The 23,491-nt window shown below is 41.6% G+C and overlaps 1 protein-coding gene across 3 annotated transcripts in view; it reads left to right on the forward strand.

Annotated features, from left to right (window-relative positions):
- PDS5A (PDS5 cohesin associated factor A) overlaps positions 1-23,491 on the forward strand; it is a 118,700-nt gene that overhangs the window by 55,338 nt on the left and 39,871 nt on the right. For all 3 annotated transcript variants that reach the window (XM_075567727.1, XM_075567737.1, XM_075567748.1), the window contains exons 8-11: positions 4,371-4,511; positions 5,387-5,502; positions 6,421-6,515; positions 7,152-7,297. In XM_075567727.1, coding sequence (XP_075423842.1) covers positions 4,371-4,511; positions 5,387-5,502; positions 6,421-6,515; positions 7,152-7,297 — 498 coding nt within the window. The remainder of the gene's footprint in view (positions 1-4,370; positions 4,512-5,386; positions 5,503-6,420; positions 6,516-7,151; positions 7,298-23,491) is intronic.

The raw sequence follows: 23,491 nt of genomic DNA on the forward strand, positions 1-23,491 counted from the left end.
TCTTTATTTGGTTTTGGTGATTAAGGTATTTTTAATAATGTCTTTTTAAAAAGACAAAGGGGCCCAAGAGTGGTACATGGCCTCTTTGCATTATGATACTTTTTCACCCCCTTTTGGGGAAGGGCACATGGGTAGAGTTGTAAGTGCTAGCATGTTTTATTTAGCAATAGGAAGGGTAATTTATTTATAAAATATTTTACCAGGAAGTAATACATTGAGAGTTACCTCTCGTTTTCAAGTATGTCCTGGGCACAGAGTTAAGACAAATACATGTTTACAAATACAGTTACATAATGAGCAGGGTATACATTATATACAAGACATTGCATGCACAGTTAAAGATAATTTGTATTATGGGCGTATGCAACAATTACAGACCACATTAAAATGTATGACAGCCTTAGATTTGAAAGAACTTAGACTGGTGGTGGATGTAAGAGTCTCTGGTAGGTTGTTCCAGTTTTGGGGTGCACGGTAAGAGAAGGAGGAACGGCCGGATACTTTGTTGAGCCTTGGGACCATGAACAGTCTTTTGGAGTCTGACCTCAGGTGATAGGTGCTGCATGTGGTAGGGGTGAGGAGCTTGTTCAGGTAGCTGGGTAGCTTGCCCATAAAGAATTTGAAGGCAAGACTGGAAAGGTGAACTTTGCGCCTAGACTCGAGTGATGACCAATCTAGTTCTTTGAGCATTTCGCAGTGATGTGTGTTATAGTTGCATTGGGGAACAAAACGACGAATTGAGTTGTAGATGGTGTTAAGTTTGCTAAGGTGGGTTTTAGGTGCCGAGCCATATACTATGTCTCCATAGTCAATAATTGGCATTAGCATGTGCTGTGCGATACGTTTTCTGACCAGGAGACTTAGGGAGGATTTGTTCCTGTAAAGTACCCCTAGTTTGGCATAGGTCTTGGTTGTCAGGGTATTAATGTGCATCCCGAATGTTAAGTGGGAGTCAAACCATATGCCCAGGTATTTAAAACTAGTAACAGGAGTTAGGGTGGTGTTAGTGTTGCTTGTAATCAGGAGCTCAGTCGCTGGAAGCTTTAAAAATTTAGTCTTGGTCCCAAACACCATTGTTACAGTCTTGTCAGTGTTTAAAAACAGTTTGTTTTGGGAAATCCAGTTTTCGAGTCTGAAAAAGTCAGACTGAAGTATGTGTTGAAGGTCAGAGAGGCTATGGCTGTGTGCATATAGGATTGTGTCATCTGCATACATGTGTATTGAGGCTTCCTGACAAGCTGTGGGAAGATCATTGATGAACACTGAAAAGAGTAGGGGCCCCAGAACAGAGCCTTGCGGGACGCCACAGGTGATAGCCAGGTGGTTAGAGTTAGAGCCAGAGATGGACACATGTTGGGATCTACCTGATAGGTAGGACTGAAACCAGTTTAAAGCATGCTTCCCTATTCCAGAGCTCTGGAGTTTGTTGAGCAGGATAGCATGATCAACAGTATCAAAAGCCTTTGCAAAATCTAGGAATACTGCACCAGTGAGTTGACCCCGTTCCATTCCACACTGGATTTCATTGCAAACTTTTAGCAGGGTAGTTACGGTAGAGTGTTTGGGGCGAAAGCCAGATTGGAATTGGCTAGGGAAATTTGTCTTGTTATAGTAATCGCTTAATTGGGAGTGGACACATTTTCCATGACTTTGGATAGGATTGGGAGAAGGGAGATTGGTCTGTAGTTTGAGAAAGTGTTTTTGTCCCCACTTTTGAATATTGGGACAACTCTGGCAGCTTTCCAGGTCTTAGGGATATGGCCAGCAGACAGGATAGAGTTGACTATGGAAGCAATTGGTTTGGCAATTGCTGGGGCACCAAGTCTTAGGAACCTAGATTGTAGTCAGGTCCACATTGGCTGCTTAGTTTTAATTTGAGAAGCGCTTGTGTAGTCTCCTCTTCGGATACTGGGCCAAATTGAAAATTGTGGGCAATGTTGGGAGGGGGTGGTGCTATAGGGGTACTCCCAGGATGAGGTTCAGGTTTGTGGTTTGGGTTGCGTTTCACTAATAAGTTAGTAGCACACCCCACAAAGTAATCATTGAATGCATTTGCAATGTCGGTGGGGTGTGTCAGAGTAATATCGCCCTTAGTGATATTACTTGGCTGTTGGTGGTTAGAAGGCTGGAATATGTTGTTGATAACCTTCCAGAAGTTAGCAGGGTTTGATGTGTTCTGGAGGAGATGGTCAGAGTAATATTGTGCTTTTGCGTGCCTTGTTTGCCTTGTGCACAAGTTCCGCAGGCATCTGTAGTGATTGAGATCCTTGGTAGTGCCAGTTATTTTGTGGCTTTTCCACAAGGCATCCCTGAACTGGTAGAGTGCTATAAGGTCAGGTGTAACCCATGGAAGGTGGGCACCCTGTACCCTTATTCTGTGCAGTGGAGCATGGGTATCACAGAGTTTTAAGAACTCGGATTGGAAATAGTCGAGCGCAGAATCAGGGTCAGGAATTAAATCGATTCTGTGCCAAGGGTAGTTTGTAAGGTCAGCCAGAAACTGTTGTGGGTTAAAGTTTCTAAATGTTCTAGTGAGGAGAACTTTAGGGCTTGATTGGGGCGGTTTAATTTTCCTTACACAGTACACTATTGCATGGTCACTGAAAATGTCAGGAAGGATGCCAGAGGATTGGATGCTGCTGGGATTTCAGGAGAGAATCCAGTCAAGCAGGGAATGGTTGTGCGATTTCAGGTTTGTTCATGTGGGTTGGGAAATGAGTTGCGATAGGTTAAGCGACTTGATTTGTGTGTGGATTTTGTGGTTTTTAGGGTCAAGCCAATTAAAGTTGAAATCCCCAAGAACTAGCAGCTCAATCTTCTCATTCAGAGAGGAAATGGAGTCAAGAAACTGGGTGATATCAGTCAGAGATTGTAGAGGGGCTTTAGGGGGGCGGTAAATGCCAGCTGGCAAGATGGGCTTAGAGAAGGGGAGGCAGATTCTGCCAATTAGGATTTCAAAAGAGGTTGGTCTTGGGGTACAGTTTACCAGTGTAAATTGTAAGGTGTCTGCAATATAAAATAACACCCCTCCTCCTCTCTTTTACCTATCTCTCCTAGAAATGGAGTATCCCTGAATGGCAATATGTGCATCAGGGGTTTTAGGGTTTAGCCATGTTTCTGTAAGAACGATGGCTTTTGGTTTATGCATAAGGCACCATGCTCTTAGTTCGTCCAGTTTGGGCAGCATACTCCGGATATTTATGTGGGCGACAGATAGCCCTTTTTGGAATTTGAAGGGGGTATTGTCAGGAGTATGGGACAGAGTTGAAGTGGGAGGGCCTGGGTTAGATTCAATATCACCTGCTAAAGAGAGTAATAGTATGAGTAGAAATTTGAGTAGTTGTTTGCAAGTTGTTACTTTGATGTTTGCCATTTGAGTGTGCGGTGGTTGGAGTGCTGGTTTTCAGGGTTCTCCACCAACATTCAGTAGATAGTGCAAGGCTTTTGAGTAATCCAGGATGTATGGTGATGTTGGGCGTGGGCCAGGAGGGGGGAGTGTGTAGTGGATAGAGAGAATAACATTTCAATGAGGCCACGAGAAAGAACAAAGTGGAGGTAAAAAAGCAGGTTCATTATGCCAGAGGTAGGTAATGCTGCATGGAGCTGTTGTGAGCCAAGTGTGTGTGCGCAGCATAAACAGCATGGATCATAGTGTGGTCAGAATAGCTCACCGTTTGTTGCCATGTGCAGAAGAGTTTGCAGTAGATCCAGTTCCCAGTCCCCTCTAGTCAAACTATAGTCTTAACTATATTTATCACTTAAAAGCTCACTTTAAATGCCTCACTACTGCCAATGCAGTGCCTGCTAAATGCAGGAGAGGTATTGGTTTTATACAGCTAAAGCAGTCACATGAGCCTCCCCATCCCCAACAAATCAGCTCGTTCCAGTTGGTCAATTAACAGCACAGAGTTAAGAGGGGAAAAAAATAAACCACCTTTTGATATTCAAACATACTAACTTATATCAATGCTTAAGGCCGCTGAGTAAATCTTTTAAACAGGACTTGCACATCAAGGGACATACCTGTGAAAAGAATGCAATTAGATTCCATGTCATATCAGCTGAGGTTATTGGTCTTGCATGAAGAAAGTAAGTATATTAACTATAGTCTAACTATATTTATCACTTAAAAGCTCACTTTAAATGCCTCACTACTGCCAATGCAGGGTAATGGCTGCGGGAGATGTAGAATGGTTTGTAAAAGGGTTTTTCTACACTTGTGTGTAGCAGTTTTTAACCCTGCATTATGTAATGTATAGCATACAGGATCCTTCTGACAATGATTAGAGTTAATTTTAATGAAAGGACTTTGTTTTGTCAAATAACTGAATTGTTTTTTTGTTTTTGTTTTTTCCCTTCTATATTTGTAGTTTTTTAACCAGGTTTTAGTGTTGGGAAAATCTTCAATTAGTGACCTGTCAGAGCATGTCTTCGATCTGATACAAGAGCTTTTTGCAATAGATCCTCATTTGTTGCTGTCAGTTATGCCGCAGCTGGAATTCAAACTGAAGGTGAGGCCACAATGACGCATCTTTTAATTGCATGCCACAGAAATAATGTAGACCTGTTACAAGTATTCAAAGTAAAGGCACCAGGTCACAGTAGCCAAGTTGACTGGGGAAAAAGGTCATGTTTTACCAAGAGCAATTCTAGCTTCTCTCTAAGCTCAGAGTTACATTGTAGAAATGAACGTGCGCGCTTAAAGAAAAGTGATCTGAAAATTCCGAGGTTTAATTCTTATGATTTTTACGTTTTCAAACCATGCACTAGTACAGTACGCGCGTGTAAGAACCTAAAGTATTTTTATTTAATTTAGTCAGGAATCTGGGTGTTTAATGAAATCACTGTATTCCAGTGGTTTCCCAATAGTGGTCCCATGGTCCCAGAAGATTTTAGTGGTGACCTTTTAAAATTCACATTGACCAACTCCCTCGTTTAGTGTGAGCATAATCCAACCCTGCTAAATCTGCTTTCTATATACAGCTCCAGTATGTTTTTAAATAGATTGTATACAAAAATATATCACAATTATAGAAAGTTATACATTTGCATTGTGTAAATGGAAAGCTTGGTAGAAATCATTTTCAATTTATAATTCATGTAAAAGAAACATTAATGGATTAACCTGAAACTTTCTGCATACCTCATTTACAATGATTTTTATCTAGTTTGCATGACTCCTAGAGCAACTGTTTACTGTGCACTACCACAGCAAGATCGTATGAACCTTAGTTGTTTGCATGGCCCACAGGTGCATTAATAGAAAGCACAAGTTGGTTGGTTCATAAGGTTCCCAGTTAGCCTCAACCGTTGCCATCCTTACCGCATTGCTTGTTTAGGAGGCAAGGCCTTAAAAAAACATTACCACTTTTGTCCTGCTCCCCAGAGTAACGATGGAGAGGAACGATTGGCTGTTGTGCGGCTTCTTGCCAAGTTATTTGGCTCAAAGGATTCAGACCTGGCTACACAGAACCGGCCGTTATGGCAGTGTTTCCTTGGACGGTGAGTATTTTTTTCTTTTTCGTTTCTTCTTGAGTAAGCATACTTAGGTTTGCTGCTCAACCTTTAGTATTCATTTTAAAGAGGTGCTGGGCTTCTTGCACAGTCATTCAGGTTGTCTTGACTTAAACCTGTGTTTCCACCTTTCAAGGGACAGGCTAACTTAGCGGCTTAAAAAAAAATGTGAACAGCTTGGTGTAATTGACTTTCCTATGATTAATACCCTTATAGAACTGTTTTACGTGTATCTTGCGAGACTGCAAATGCATTCTTTCAACATCTCTCCGAATTGCTTAAAAATTCAAGTACCAATTATGCTGTCAGTGGATAGAGTAAATTTATCTCTAATACACTGAAACATTTCAAATGTTGTACCATAGTGACGAGTTCTGCGTTTACAAATATTAACAAACTGATCTCTGCTTTTTATTTAAAAAATCAATGGCATCTGTTTCCCGAGTGCAAAGATGTCTGCTCATTCTTACTATGACTGGCCTTTGGCATAATCCAAGCAGGAAAAATATACCAAGCGCAAAATCATGTTTGTGTACTATGTCCGCTGCTTTTTTGGAGGAGTGGCTCAGTGAGTAAAGACACTGACTGGCACTGAGAGTTTGAAGCAGGGGAGCCTGGTTCAATTCCTGGTGTCGGCTCCTTGTGACCTTGGGCAAGTCACTTTATCTCCCTGTGCCTCAGGCGCCAAAAAATAGATTGTAAGCTCCACAGGGCAGGGACCTCAGCCTGCAAAATGTCTCTGTGAAGCGCTGCGTACAACTAGCAGCGCTATACAAGAACATGCTATTATTATTATTTTCCCCCTTAATTTTCTCCTTAAAACGGGTATATGCGTGAATCTATTAGAAGAGCAAAAAAAAGTACATTTTACTTTAAATGAATAAGTATTTTTTATTCTTTCTTTAGGTTTAATGATATTCATGTCCCTGTGCGATTAGAGTGTGTGAAATTTGCTAGTCACTGTTTAATGAACCATCCAGACCTAGCTAAAGATCTCACTGGTAAGTTGCTCATTTTGCAGGACTGACCATAATGTAAAGTAAAACTATTTCGTTATGACGTTCTTCTAACGTCTTGTGTTAGAGCTACATTTTTGCTATATTTTATGTCTGGCGTTCTTGTACCTGTTTATTAATATTGCTTGCATTTTATTTTGTTCGCTGGTGCCCAAGTGTTTTGTTTTGTACAAAATAAAATTATTTCTTCATGTAATATAAATTAATTTGGAGCACTTAAGAATTTACAAATCTACCCACTGTATACATGTGTGTATTTTAATTGTGTAGTGCTAACAATGCATACAGCAGTTTACAAAATATACAATACACAGGGAATTTAAGTACAACAAGCACCACAAACATTAAGGCGTACACTGATTAATATAATGCCTGCGCTGGAAATGTAAAATGTACATGTACAAGTATGTTGGGAGACTTCATGAAACAGTAGGGGAAGGAGTAAGCGCAGTGAGTGACGTCCTGACTAAGAATATTGAGAAGTAGTCGTGAGTCCAGGTTATTGAATGCCTTCATTCAGAAAGTGTGCGTATATACAGAGTGCAAGTGAGTCCCACACACGTCTCTGTAATGTATCGGATACTGTATGACTGGTAACTGATATTTCCCCAATATGAACAGAATTCCTGAAGGTGAGATCACATGACCCTGAAGAAGCAATTCGCCATGATGTTATTGTTACAATAATCACTGCTGGGAAGAAAGACCTCTCTCTCGTAAACGACCAGCTGCTTGGCTTTGTACGTGAGAGAACATTGGACAAGAGGGTAAGAAACCAGGAGCTTATTGTGGGAAAATAAAATCCTTTGAGCTGATGGCAGTTCTGATCAATTTGTTTACTGTAGTGATTGGCATTTTTTAGTATTTTCGGTGTAGGTTCAAATAAGCTGGTTTTTGGCAGTTGCTCCATTGTGATGATGCATTGTTCTTGTTTTTATTCCACTTAACAACATTTCTGTACTAGTATGAGAGATTAAGAAATGTGGATAATAAATTAGCTGTACTGTGAGGTGCAATTTTGTGCTACTTCGCAGATAACACTGTACCATTCAACACATTTGGAAAGGGAGCCTAAGGTCTTATATCTTCACCAGTAGTATTTTACATCATCTCTGACCAGTCAGTTGCTTTCTCTGCAAAAACCCATTTGAATTGAGATGGCCATAGAGGGAAAAACATTACCTACTGTTTTCGGCGTACACTGACACCATTATTGGGGTATGCTTTATCTGGGGTACTTCTCTCCATTCCAAAGGGGTCTGCAAAGAGATCATCTTATTCTGTGGTCTGAGAAGATGTTATGTGCTGCTAGGGAAGTTATAAGAGGCCTGTTTTTTCTTTGCAAATGTGCTGGAAAGTACAATGTTTAATAACTCCGGTGTAAGAGTGCCCTTACCATCGCCAAGACTAATGGTTTGCTGCAGTCATGTATATTTTTATTTAGAAGTCAATAGTTGGTATAGCATTCACCAATTTGATTTTCTTTATTGCTGGTATGGAGACAATGGCAGGGACCCCTTCCTTGCTGAGAACGCTGTCGCAGTCATAAGTTTGTAGCTTTGTAATGACGTCAGGATTCCCACAAAGCTGCATACTAATGAGGGCATACATCATAACTAGGGGAAAAGGCGCCAAAAAGAAAAGCGACTGCACTTTATGGTGTTGGGTATATACGGGTGAATGTACACTTTGTCAAATGAACAACCTGACGAAGGGGACCACCCCCGATACGTGGTGCAAGCTTGTTACTGTCTGCTATAATAAATGATGAATTCTTAAATTGATTCCAAATTAGCAAGTCTGTGCGCGGAGGAGAAATCTTCTATATTTCTATTTATATATTTCCTACAAAGGAAGCAATACAGGGAATTATAATACAATACACATGACATTGGACAGTAGGAAAGTAAATATTCCTTCACCTCCTCTCCGGGGAAGTGCAGTAGATGGCTGTGACAGACCACAGCAGTTGGATATGGTGACTGCGGGCAGTGGCCTTGAATCCGGACTACAAATATGTATTTGGTTTTGACTCAGAGGTGGGTGTGAGAAGATGCTTGACATGTACAGAGTGTGAGACATTCCACAGGCCAGGGGCAGGGAGGAAAACGGGTTAGATCCACAGTGTGCCTGATAACTGGCACAGCTGGGACCCCAAGACGTACGTCATGCTCTTTTGCAAATTTTCTGACGGAAATTGTGTGTGGAGAAGTGAAACCTGATCTCAAAAGCAAGCGGAGAACTCTCCTCTCCACGATGAGTCACATGCATAGGAGTAGCCTGTGAACTAGGCAGCTCCCTCTTTTCCTTTAGTTCATCAAAGGTAAGGAGACCTCTCCTGTTCTTCCTTTATCAGTTGTCATATACACGTAAGCCCTTGCTTTCCCACAATTAAAAGGATGCCTGGGTGGAAGTTAACGTTTTCCTTTAATAGGCAGAAATTTAGAGATTGTGTATGATCCCATCTCTGACATTATCTTCCATTCGGTGTAAGTGTCTCTTACCAATGTGATATCCTTGATGTCTCGCGGCACTGCTCCCCACTTCGTATGTAGTATATCTCTGAGGCCATAGACCATACCTGCTGCGGCTCCAAGTTTGAGTGGAAACTTTTCTCCGTTATCCACACTAAATTGTATTTTCTGATATCTGGCGAATTTAGTCGTGACCATTTTGATCAGTTGGCATCTCCCTGACAGGTTCAGAGGGCGGTTCCACCACCCTTTCAGTTCATTAATTACCATCGGAGAAATACTTTTTAAAATTGTCTACGTATAGTTTTCCCAGTTCTGCCTAGATAGGTTATAGATTATATTGTCTTTTTAAAAGGTAAATATCTCATCCCAGGTTACATCATTCTTATTTGTGAGGATTGATATTTCCGTTTTTGTAACATCAATTTTGGACCCTGAGAATTTACCATACTCACAGCTTTAAATATGCTGGGCAACGCCTCAGGATTCGACACTAGGAGCAGCAGAGTGTCTGCAAACAGCACCAATTTAGTCTCCTGCTTTCCTATGTTGTTTCTCTTGAAACTTTCCATTTGTCTTAAATATTCAACCAAGTGCTCGTTCGCCAAGTTAAAGATCAGAGGTGACGAGGCACCCTGGTCTCGTACCGATGTATAATTTGATCTCTGGAGATAGTAACCCCGCTGCCATTTTTTTGGCTTTTGGGTTTAGCTAACATTGGTTGTATTATCCTACGGTAAGGGTCCCTCTATGACCACTTTTTGCAGCACCTGGAACAGATACTTCCAGCTTACATTATCGAAAGCCTTTTCGGCGTATATTGATATAATATTTTTATTGTTTTTTTATATTGGATGTGGTGCATTTTATGGCAGCCATAGCTTCTTCTATTCTTCACCAGATGCCTCCCTTTTACAAAACCTGATCTGGGTGAATCAATTTTGGTAGGATTTATGCTGGCCTCCGCTAATATTTTTGAGAAGATCTTGGCATCTTCATTTAATAATGATATAGGGCTATATGATTCTGGGTTTAGTGTTTTTTCCCCCCCCCCTTGTGAAGAATTCTTATAAAAGCCACCGTGCCCATTTCTAAGTATTCTGTTTTCAATATGTCCTTAAATGGCAGCCCTATTTGCTCACTTAATATTTTGTATAACTTGACACCAAACCAATCGGACTCTGGTGCTGTGCCATTTTGAAGGGTTTTTTTTTAGTCGACTTTTATTTCTTCTATGGAAATTGGATCGTTTAATCTTTGTTGATCTTCCCCTTTTCATTTACTTATTTATAAAATGTTTTACCAGGAAGTAATACATTGAGTTACCTCTCGTTTTCAAGTAGGTCTTTGGCATAGTTATGACAAATACATAGTTGCATAAATGAACAGGGTATACATTATATACAAGACATTGCATGCACCGTTACAGATAATATATATTATAGGCGCATGGAAAAGTTACAGACCAGATTAAAATGTGAGCCAGCCTTAGTTTTGAAAGAATTTAGACAGGTGGTGGCTGAGAGTCTCCGGTAGACTGTTCCAGTTTTGGGATGCACGGTAAGAGGAGCAGCGAACGGATTATGTGGATGGGGGGAAAAGGGAGTACTCCCTCTCTGTGATTTATTAACCTCCATCAATCGGTCACCCCCTAACGCCTCCCACAAAATCTTACATTCTCCCACCCATTCCCTCTGACATATTTTGCTTGGATCTTAATTCAAGTCGGTTTCCTGAACTAGAGCAATATCTGTCCTTCATTTTTTCAGATGTCAGAAATGCAAAAAACACCTTGCTCAAAAAAAAACCCAAAAGAGGTGTATATGCGTGCTGCCTGGGAGAAAATGGAATATTAACTAAATAGCTGCACTTCATAGACAAAGTGCACTAAAGAATCCCTATTATTGGCGCACTGCAGACCTTTATAATAGAATAACAAGGTCAGACAATGACTAGATATGTTACAGTTAAAAGGTAAATTTTATTAAGATCCTGATGTTAATGCTAAAAATAGATAAAGAACAGGAAATATACCTATATACAAATTCCCTCAATGCCTAAATCCACATATAATAGTAAATATCAATAATTCTCACGGAGCAGTGGCTGCTCCATGAGAATTATTGATATTTACTATCTATTATATGTGGATTTAGGCATTGAGGGAATTTGTATATAGGTATATTTCCTGTTCTATTGGATCTATATCTATTTTTAGCATTAACATAAGGACCTTAATAAAATTTACCTTTTAACTGTAACATATCTAGTCATTGTCTGACCTTGTTATTCTATTATAAAGGTCTGCAGTGCGCCAATAATAGGGATTCTTTAGTGCACTTTGTCTATGAAGTGCACCTATTTAGTTAATTTTTTCAGATGTTTTAAGAATTTTTTGTTACTTTTCATTGGAGAATTTATGCCCTTTGCATTCCAAGAGACTATTCATGTACATTATATTACAGTATGTTTGTGATTAAATACTTGTGGTTATACGTCTGCCTTTGTGGTTATCTTGCTATCTCTTCTACAGCACTCCTTGCATGGAGTCCTTTTACTTTACCTGCTAAATCCATGTACTGAAACACACCTTGCAAAACTATTAACATAACGCGCAGATACAAAGAAAAAACATTACATAAACATCACCTGTATTGACTTTCCCTTTTTCCAGGAGAAACTCGTGCCTCCCTCCCTATTGTGATAATTCACTCCTGCCATATAAATAGACCTCCAGCTTAGGCCTGGCTAATAAACTTTTGACTTTTCTAACTACTTGTTAGACTTTATTAACCTGTTCTGCCCATTACCCCATCCTTATTTAGTTTAGACATATGTAACTGCTGCTAATAGCATAAATAGAACAAGACAAAGCAAATCCAGTTAGTGGGCACTTGAACACACTATACAAGTTTTTTAATTATCGTCAATCATTAATAATAATAATAATAATAATAATAATAATTGGGTGAAATAACGATTTGACACTGTAATCCTAACAAAGCACTGAGATATGTGCTAGAGTATATAGATACACTTAAATGAAAAAACTGTAGCGAATAGCTAAACCTACAGGAGCCACACACGACAACATATAATCAAAGCGATAATAGCTCATTGTTGTGTGGGCTGCTGAGGGGTTAAATTGCCTCTGTTGCTGCACAGTAAGTTAATGGAGAAACTGGTAAGGTTAGTCTGGACAGGCAGTTAGTAGTAGATCAGTCAGGTACGGGAACAAGTAAATGACCAAGGAGAGAAATACCCACAATTACAGAGGTAGCAGTAAGAGGTTAAATACCTATCGTATTGGATAATGTTAGAGACACAATATACAACTGCTTCAAATCGACCAAACCAGTCACGTCTGCATAGAGCTTAGTGTAGCGGTGTGCAAACTGGGGGGCGCAAGACTTTTCTAGGGGGTGGTGGAGGGGGGCGTGGTGTTTAGAGGTCCCACGCTGAGCGTGTGAGGCCTCTGTAAACATACCTGGCTCCAGTCACAAGTCTGACAATACGGCATCAGATGACGCCCATTGCCATGGAGACTTGACGTCACATGACCCGCAGTGTCGTTTTAACGCAACATTATAGAGGTGAGGGGGCGCAACTGAGGAGCAGAGCAGGTGGGGGTGGGCTGCGCAGGGAGTTTGCGCACCGCTGGCTTAGTGGACAGTAATGCTCAAATAGTAGAAGATAACCGAATATATATCCAGAATAAATAATCTGCTCATCGGTTTCGGTACCCTATATCCCAAAGCTAGCCGTGTGTAAATACCTGCCTATTGTATTATATAATATATGTGAATCAATACGTAACTGCTGAAGTCCTTCAATACACCGCTCCTATATAGCACTAGAGAAATAGAGTAGCTCTGTAGTGTCAGTTTTAATATAGATATAAATACTCTTATTATTAGTTATCTGACATTCCAATAGGCTGCCATTTATGAGAAATCTTAGCACAGATAGTATAAATGTGCACAGGAGGGAAAAAAAAGATGTCTCGCAGCCGCCTGATGCTGCTACATAACTCCCCAACGAGACCACTGGGGGTATCACTGGCCTTGAAAAAGCGTTACGTGTGGCAACAAACTAGTAACAGGCGCACGGTCCTGAGCACGAGCAGGGCTTACTGATCCACTATAGGGTGTGCACGTCACACCGCGGCTCCCTTACACTGATCCAGCCTTCGTGCCTCCCGGCACGGCTGGTGTAGACGGGTTCTTGGTCTGTCCGCCTCTTTCTGACCAGCTATCTGTAGGGACGCACTGATACGGTGTGTCCCGATTTAGCTATGTTTTGTGCAAGGAGCTGTTATATTGTTGCTTGCACTGCGAGCGTCCGCCTGATGTCAGCGTTCCTTAAATACAGCTTCTTGCAGTTCTCCTTATAGCACTGTGTATCATCTCTGGAGGCATATACTTATAGCTACAACATAAATGGTACTGATCCCTTTAGTATATTGCCTCTATATTGAGATCTTTCTTTCTATGTACATTCATACCATCTGTGCTGATATTTCTCATGTAGGCAGCCTATGTACTTATGGTTTCAACATAGATGATACTGATCCCTACATCCTAAGTAGCTGAACGTATCTACAGCTGCGTGCCTGCTGGCGGTGACTGCGCTCATGCTTGAGAGCGGTGACGTCAACAACTCTGCAAGCATGAGCGCCGGTTGTCTCGTCTATTTTGCAAGCACGCGCACAGGGGCATGTTGATTGCCCTTCAAACTCCTTTTTTTTTTGATCTTCCCAAATGCCAAGCTTGGGTGAGCGTGCGCGCGCCGCGTGAGCGGGGACGTCAACAACAGGAGTAAAAGCGGTGCGTGTGCAAAAAATTATTTCAGGATTTATTTATTTGAACACTCACTCACACTCACTCACACTCACTCACTCACACTCACATACACTCACATACATACTGTCGCACACAATATACACAAAACGTGTGCGGCATGTGCCTTTGCACAGGCGCGCGCATGGCCGCACACACTATATTAAAGCCCTTACTCCACGTTGTGTTGTTCTCTTGCTGGCCTCACTCCTTTTTGGGCTTTCGTCGTTTCTCCCATTGCTTCTTAATTTGCCCCCTGGGTCTTTATCTCGTGCCTATGCCTCAGTCCCTGTAGAAACTTTTCCACTTCCTCAGTAGTGTTGAACACTTTCGTTCCTGCATCCGTGAAGATGCAGTGTGGCAAAGTAGGGAAGGAAGGGGAATGAACCCCATGTATCCGATGCTCCCAAAACACATGTATGACTGTCTAGCTGTTTGAAACCTCTGATCCATGCGTAGTCCACAAACATATGAATCTTACTGCAAATATATGTGATAATAAAAGGTCCTAAAGGAGGGTAGCATATATAGACTGTAACCTTGGTTGGGGGATAGTACACAGGAAAATGGATAGAGACAGGAGAAGAAGCATCCACAAACACCTCTCATATACTCCGAGAAGCCCACAACCTGCTGCCCTTACCTGACCCGGTGTCTTCACTGCCCGCCCAGCAGGTAAACCGCTCAGGAACACTCTGAAGGTGCCGTCACTGTTAGAGGACGAAGAGTTGTAAATCCGGAAGAGCCCACGCATGCCGTGCACTCCGGCGCGTCCACACGTTCCAACGGGCGGCGCCTGGACTCATGCTGGGAGGGACATGGATCTCCCTGGTAATGCAGTAAGAAGCCCGCGTGCTCCAGCCGTTTGTAGACAAGGGTAGAATAAAGATGATAGGCGGTCACTGCGAGATGGGAATCAGCCAAAACTAGAAATAAAATCAGCTTTATTTAATCATTTTGCTGCACATCACAGAGAGAGAAACTCTGACGCGTTTCATCCCGTCATGGGACTTTATCAAAGAGTGAAGAACTCTCAACACATAGACACCCTATGTAGGTAATGACTCCTCCCCATTGGGCAGAAAACAGTAAAACACAGCAGCTAGCAATCAACATATGCTGAGAGCAGGGATAGAGTCAAATTACCCCTCATACGGATGCCTATGTGTGACAAAAATAGAGTAAAAACACAATAAACTCACTTTTAATGGCAAGAAACTAAAACAAAACATGATAAGAAAAAAATGATATTAAAAACAAGAACATATGTGGTGTGAAGCAAGCATATCATAAAATAATGAAAAGAAAACACATATATGGTTAGGACCCTGTGGGAATAAACAATGTACATAACAATTATATAACCACTAAGGAAATGAGATATCCTTATAAAATATATTTAGAAGATTTAATAATATCTGAAGAAAAATGCATATAAATGAAACAAATAATATAACATACTATAACAAAATAGAATGAAATAAAAATAGCTGCTCATGATAGCAAGATTTGTATGAAAGGAATGTAGCAGATAATATACTAACAGATAATATAATGTACTGAAACACACTCCCAACACTCCCCTAAACCACTAGCCATGTAGGAAGTGTTTCAACTCCCAGTCGAAATTCATGCCCAGTGGGTGGAGAGTATTGAGTGTATATCCAATACATCTCTTGTTTGTTGAGAATATTTTCTCTATAGCCCCCCCCCTTCCTCCCCCCTGGGGTGGCAAGGTATGTGTTCTATGGCGGAAATGGAGAAGTTATCGATACCACCCTTAGGACACTGAGAGAAATGTCTGGCCACCGGGTGGATCAAATCTCCCTAATCAAACGAGCATGCTCAGCTATTCTCACTTTTATTGGTCCCGTGGTACGACCCACATATCTGTGTCCACAACTACAATAAAGGACATAGATAACAAAACTGTTACAATTAAGAAAATTCCTAATATAATATTTTCTATGATTATTATTGAATGTAATAAAATTGATAGGAGATGCATACTGGCACATAGAGCATTTGCCACTAACATTCGAAAAACTAGATCTAGAAAAAATACTTGGTGATAAATGGAATGCCAATGTTTTGGCCTTGTGATAAGTAAATCTTGGTCCTCTCTGTACCACAGTTCGAATATCCTTGTCCAACAGAAGCGTATGCCAATGTTTAGACACGATATTAGAGATCTGTTGAGATTGATGATTATAAGTTGTAATAAAGAGTGGACACTGTTTGACCAGAATGTAGAGATTGAACTCTCTTCCTCTTGGATGTAGGGTTTTTCTTACAAATAAGGGTATCCCTATCAATAGTATCTGCTTTAACAACAGCCGCTGACACATCCTTAGCAGAATAACCCCTGGCCAAGAATCTATCAGACATATCCTTTGATCGAGACAAGAACACTTCATTGTCTGAGCAAAGTCTTTTTAATTTCACAAATTGGGCACCTGGAATGCTCCTAATTAGTGAGCGTGGGTGACAACTTTGTGCGCTGAGTAGCGTATTCCTGGAATTCTACTTTCTGTAAATGTCTGACTGAATAGTCGTATCATTATTGATATACAGGAGCAAATCTAAATAATGAATATGATTAATATTGTGCTCAAAGGTGAATATGAGATTTAAATCATTTGTGTTTAAATCAATGAAAGAGAGAAGTGTATGTTCATCACCCTTCCAAATTAAGATCAGATCGTCAATAAATCTCTTGAAAAAGACTATATTATGACGAAATGAATTATCACTGTGATAAATAAAACGTGACTCCCAGAAACCCATAAATAAATTAGCATATGACGGTGCAAAACTTGTGCCCATAGCAGTACCCAATTTTTGTAAGTAAAAACGTGAGTCAAACAAAAAATAATTGTGAGTAAGTAAGAAAGATGTATAGATTCTAATAAAAAAGTGCAATGTGAAACAGATAAAGTAGATAAATCAAGAAAACGACGTATAGCTGTAAGCCCGTGCTGGTGTTCTATAATGGAATACAAGGTCACATCAAGTGTGACCCACCTGTACTCCCTATGCCAAGTGAGCTCCTGTAAACCGACAATGAGATCTGTCGTATCCTTGATGAACGAAGGCAACTGAAATACCAGGGGTTGTAAAAACCTGTCCACATACCGCGATAACCCATCTCCCAAAGATCCAATACTCGCAACTGTGGGTTGACAAGGCAAAGTAGCTTAGTGTAAATTTTTTGTTGCACTTAAAGAGAGCACTGCACACCTTGCTGAATTCCCTCCTTTTAGGCGACACTGCTGCTGAATAGTCTTCTAATAACAGGATCCTTAAAATATTAGGCAACAGCACTTTTATACGCCGGTAGCAGGTTCGCTTTTTCTGCGAAATCTAAAACTAGCCAATACTGCCCCGGGTCTGTTTTCTTGCCATGGTTTAGTCTGACCTAGTCTGTGAGTCCTCTCCATCTTGACCTGGATTCCAACCTGAGTAATTCCTAGTGTCTTTCGTTTCCATTTAGAGTAAAAGTCCATTAATTGTGTTGGTTTCACAGAAATAATCCTCATATTCCTATGTGACCTATTTTCCAGATTATCCACTTTTGTTCTGTTGGTAATGATTCTTTCTGTTTAGAGTGAGTTTCCAGTTGTAGTGCAGCAGAGTTATCCTCCAGGTCACTCACTGTTATCAGGCTCCCCTATTCTTGTACTCCAGGAAGTGGGTTCCCTTTTAAGATCCTCTGGCTCTCTGCAGCTTTTCAAAGCTTTTGGTCAGAGTTGGGGTGATTTGTTGCCCCACATCTCTGGCCACCTCACCATGCTCCCTCTGCTCCTTGTGTCCGTCGCTCTCTCCTGTGGGTCACAGACATCCTCCAGTTACGCCGGATCCCGTCCCACCAGATACCAGATGGGTTTCTCCTTCTTTTCTGCCTTCTCAGGACGCTGCTGCTGTGGTGGCATATTTTATTAATTTATTTTTTCTAGGTATATTTCCATTTGGCTTACTTGGGACCCTTTATTCTCTCCTTGCCTGTCACTTTTTTAATGCAGGATGGTGCCTTTCTGGATATTTGCTGACTGGGGTTCTGCAGAGTTCGGTACTCTGCTTTCGCTTTGCTTGGTGCCAAACCGGATCTCCTCTGTCTTCTCTAATCTCCACCCCCCCCCCCCCTTTTTTTTTTTTAATTTTTTTTTTTAAATAAGGTATTTTGTCTTTTAAACAGCTTAGGAGCCTCTCCTTTCACCTTGCCTTCTCTTCAAATGCCTTTTTCTGATGATTATTGCTGTATTCGGCTGCTAGCTGGCGGTGCTACTACAGAGCTCAGTCTTCAGCTGCTTGGCGCCACACTGGAAGGCCAAATGTAATATTTTGACCATTATAATTGCTACTGGTGTGATAGTAGGCAAAATGATTACTTACCATTATCAAGTTCATACCTTGAAGCTAAACATAGCATGCAATAATCTCCCTATAGGTATCGTTTGCTTGTTTTTGTCCCTCTTTGCTAGAAGACCCAGAGAATTAACCAATGTAATCTATGCATATCTTAAGTGCCATCTATGTACATTACACGTCACAACAATAATAAACATGAACTAGAATAAGACATAATGGGAATAAGCACTTGAGACATCAAATAACATTAGGAAAAGGGAGTCCATGCCCTGAAGAGATTACAATCTAATTGGAAAGTAGGAAGAACGTACAGATAGGAGTGTTCTGGCAAGTGTGTCTACAAGTGATCCATGTCAATGTATGAGATGTATAGTATCAGGCACAGAGCTACCCATATGTTTCGTTAGAGGCTTGTTTTAAGATGGATCTTGAAGGTTGAGAGTGCTAGTCGTGTATTGAGTGTAATGCACATGCCCTCTACTCCAGGGGAGCGCAAACTTTTGAAGCTGCGCCCCCCTGCCTGGCCTCATCCAGTCTTGAGGTGTGGGGAAGTGAGGGAGAGGGCTTTAGATACAAAAGGGGTAGCCAGAAGATACTGAGCAGAGCACAAGTCAGGGCGGTGTATAGTGAGGAGTTAGGGCTGAGATGTAAGGACTGGCAGAACAGCCTTAAAAGCGAGGGCAATTTTGTGACTGATATGGCATTTGATTAACCATGAGAGGGATTTCGACATGAGATGCTGAGACAGTTTTAAGAGTTACTGAAGTGATTCTAGCAGTGGTGTTTGATGGATTAATAGATTTGATGGAGAGAGGTGATAGGCAGGAAGGCTGAATATTAGAAAGTTACAATAATCCAGATCGGAGACAATGAAGGCCTGTGTTCGTTTTAGTAGCTAGTAGAGAACAGGTGGTGAGAAAATGAAACAAGTGAGAGAATACAAGGAGTTGAGGAGGGAGGCAGCGATAATTGGAGAGACAGGTAGGATCAAGCTTGCTGTTTTTGAGCAAGCATATAACTTGCTTTCAAAGGAGTTTGGAAAGGCACCAGAGTAGTGGGAAAAGTTTAAAATGGGTGAGTGTTGGAATAAGAGTTGGGAGCAAGAGGTTTGAGGGAATGCCGTCAATAGGGCAAGTGGGAGAGAGACGATATCAGCAGCAACACATCCTCTGTGACAGAGGGAAGAGTCAAGGAAGACAGGAGGAGAGTTGGGAAGTGGTCTAGAATGTGATGATGATACAGAGGGGGGATGCCTTGAAGAATGGGATCCACCTTCATAAATGTGTGAAACTTGCTTATTACTATATATTGGTTTAAAGAAATGTATACATACGTATATATTTTCAATGAAACCTGTTAAATGCCTATTTAATTATTGTAAAAAGTCCTCCCATTCACACTTTCAGTGTGGGAGACACTGCCCCTCCAAGGAGCCGCATGTCACAAGTGCTCCAAGAATGCCTGAATCATGACATTCAGTGAACAGAATTAGGTCATCAAAGAGCTTAAACAGGTCTTCTACCATTTTTTCTCTTCCCATAATCAACACCATTATTTTAGCATTACTGGTTCACTTTTCTTTCTATAATTAATATGAGAGCTGTAGGATATAGTAATCTAACTTGACATGGATTCATTTTGAGACTCTCAAAGAGTTTTTCATAAGCATTTAAGGCGGTGAAGCTTTCTATGTTAAGGGTTCATTGGTAAAACGTTCTTAATGCATAACTGAACATATCCTTTTTATAAAAAAAAATAATGCATTATTTGCTGGGTTCATTCTTACAACTGTTGGTCTGTCAGCGGTGACAAAGGTTTTCATGGAATAATACAAATGTTGAAGTTGCTGAAACACTCCCTTCCTCCCCCTCCCAGCCCCCCAGTCTAATATAGTAAATGTAATCACCCTGTATTGAAGACTATCCCTACAGATTCAATCCTGACACTGGTAATTTTTATAGGCTATAATGCAGATTGGTTTGGTGAAGTACAGTTTGTCCGTTTCTTTAAAAAAAAAAAATCTATTGTACATAAACGTGTGTTTGACAGCGTTGTTTGTGTGTTCAGCTCCTTTGTACTTCCAATTGTTGTTTTGCTAAAATGGCAAATCCATGTGTTCCATCTAGTGGTGAATGTGACGGCCTTTCTCAGCTGTACTTTCACTTTCTCTAGTAATGTTTGTAATGCACATGCCCTCTACTCCAGGGGAGCGCAAACTTTTGAAGCTGCGCCCCCCTGCCTGGCCTCATCCAGTCTTGCGCCCCCTCTCCTACCTGTCAGCTGCGTCAAATGACGCTGCGGGGTCCTGTGACGTCACATGACCCAAGATGCCGCGTTGCCATAGAGACGTGTCTGAATCCCGGTAAGTGTTAGGCCGAGTCCATAGCAGGGGAGGACGCGCTGAGCCGTGTGGACGTTCCGCGCTGAGCCCCTGCATCCTCCATGAGGATGTCTTTAGAGGGGGCTCACGCAGGCGTGCTGAGGCGCTGGATTTTTCAGCCAACAGCCAAGCTGTTTTTCAGAGCGCTGTCGGCTGAAAACATCCAATCAGCGCGGAGCAGCGTCAACGTCACGGCGCGTTGACGTCGGTGCGTTGCAGGCGATTGGCCCAGCGACGTCACTGCCCCGCCTCCCTCAGTCGCCTCCCGATCGCGCCCGCTGGCTCGCCTGCATGGGCATGAAATCGCGCAGATTTCAGCAGGCGAGCCTCAGCGTCAGCGCGCCTCAGCCCTGCTACCCCCTCTATGGACTCAGCCTTACTGTTGCAGAGGCCTCATGTGATCCCTGGCATTTAATTTAAATGCCTTGGGGAGGAGCGCAGGACCTCTGCAACTGCTTCCCCGCCTCCTCTCCCCCCCCCCCCCCCCAGACAAATCTCCCGTCCCCCCTAGTTTGCACACTGATGCTCTTCTCTGATAAGGAAGAGCCATTGTGAGCCATTGTTAGACGCTTGGGCAACTGTTTTATTCACTTTCCCTCAATACTAAGCTTTTGGCAACATCTTAAAGTTAGGGTTATGTTTTGCCTGTGTTCCCTAAATGCTAATTTCAACGTGCAGTTGGTTTCTTTTACAATTAATTGTAAATCTATGTAAATTGTGCGAAATATAGATTTTAAATAAAATTAATCTTCATGCTCCATTACATATTTATTTTTTATTTTTTTTAGCTTTGATTTTTTTGTTTCTTTGAAATAATACAGAAACAATTATGACATCCAGTATATTTTCCACAATGATGTTGTTCTAGTATTAAATTCCAGTACCAAGGTTTATGGGGGGGTGAGGGGGAAAGGGGAAGACAAGAGGGTCGGGTGGGGGGGAAGGGTGTGGCGCAGGGGAGGGGCTGTGGCGCTGGTCTGTCCCCTGACATAGGTCCATTTTCGTTTCTTGCTCTTTCTCCAACCATCCTAGTGGTTGTAGTCTTATTCAGCCGTCCTCTCGGGATGAATGTTTCAGGCTCTAACCCCATATAAGCCTCAAGGGCATCCAACCTCTGATTTACACTGTATATAGTACCCAGCTCGGGACTCCAAGGGAGAACGCATCTGCAACTATCAAAGCCAGATTGTATCTCTCCTCTACCCCCGGGATGTCTGTCTGGGCCAGCCATGGCGTTCAGGTTTTTAGAAAATTTTTGCCAGTGTCATTAACTAAACCCGTTAATTTTTCCATCTGGCACACAAACCAAATTCTGTCCCTGATCTTGGGAATTGATGGAATTTCGGGTTGTTTCCATAATGCTGCGATCTCGCACCGCGTTGCTGTTGCAAAATTAACAACCAATTTGTTACCTGATTTGCTTAGACCCAGTGTTGGTCTATTCAAAAGGAATAGCCACGGGTCCAAGGGGATTGTGAGGTTAACGATCCTCTGAAGCCAATCTCTAATCTTCCGCCATATAGGGCAAATCTACGGGCAAGACCACAGCATATGCAACAGGTCAGCTTCCATTTCATATTTTTGTCCCCCCTTGGGACATGAGGTGATATCTATTGTGCAATATACCCGTCAACAAATATCTACTGTATTTATACATTGACTCTAGAGATGGCCAGCGTGAGACATTTCTTTTTTTTTAGATTGTGTACTGGCGCTATATCTAGATTGTAAGTTCTTGCAAGCAGGGCCCTCATTACCTTTTGTATGCATGTTAATCTTTATTTGTATGTAACTGTCATTATCAAATCTCTGTACCCCCATTGTACCGCACTGGGGAATATGTTGGCGCTTTAATAATAAACAATAATTAATAATAACTTGATGGTCACACAAAACTACATAAAGGGATTATTATGGGTTCACCTCAAACATAAAGTATGTCAATTTAGAGGTGTGGAACTCTGGCGCATCAACCTTGTTGTATTTTTATGAAACCATTATCCATATTGTCACGTACGACCCCCTTCTAGCACGTGACCTGCATACGGGACAAGGGTTAATTCCGACGCTCGCAAGCGCACCCACTCTTCACCTCCGTAAAGGTCCGTCAAATGGACAATATCCCCTCTTACAGGATCAAGGATCAATACACAACCCGCAAGGTGCCCCAATCTTCAACCCCTCAAGGGTCCCTCAAATGAGTTGTATCTCTCCTCAAGCCGTCCCAATATACCACCGCCACGAACAGCACACACGTGAGCACGTGACTTTAGATATGCAACCAGGGTTAATACACAAGGCTACTCTAGCAACCCTAACTTTCTCCTCCGCAAGGAACCAGCGAGTTAGCATTACCCCCTACTCAATTGCACATCATAACCATCCACTGCCACCACCTGAGGTTATGCAGATACGATAACAGATCTTAGACTAAAATATCTGGCAGGGCCCCAGGTCCCTGTTTATTATAGGAAAAACTATGCACTCTAACACCAAATGAGTTTGTAACATGTGCCCGAATTTAGCAAGTTATTCTCTCCAGCGTGCACAAAATTCATTCAGAGCCCAAAGCATTACTTATTAAATGGTTTAATATATATAAAAATACAGTGCTTGAATTACAGAAAAGGTATTACAAAATAAACATACAATTACAATATAAGGCAGAACAGCTTCTTAAAATAAAAGAGGTAAAACCGAAAATCCTTTACATTACCACATGCTATGGATTTTCCCAGAGAGGCACTGGTTCAGAAGATGAGCTCTGCCATGCTTTCCAAGCATGCCCCTGGTCAGACCTGCAGTTTTACAACCTGGCCCAGACTTAAGTACAATTCTTTCTTAGGGCACCTTCATGAGCCCACCCCTTCTACAAAATACCTTTAAGCTGTTCTCCCCCAA

Source organism: Ascaphus truei, chromosome 1 (genome assembly GCF_040206685.1).
Source record: "Ascaphus truei isolate aAscTru1 chromosome 1, aAscTru1.hap1, whole genome shotgun sequence".
Lineage (NCBI taxonomy): Eukaryota > Metazoa > Chordata > Amphibia > Anura > Ascaphidae > Ascaphus > Ascaphus truei.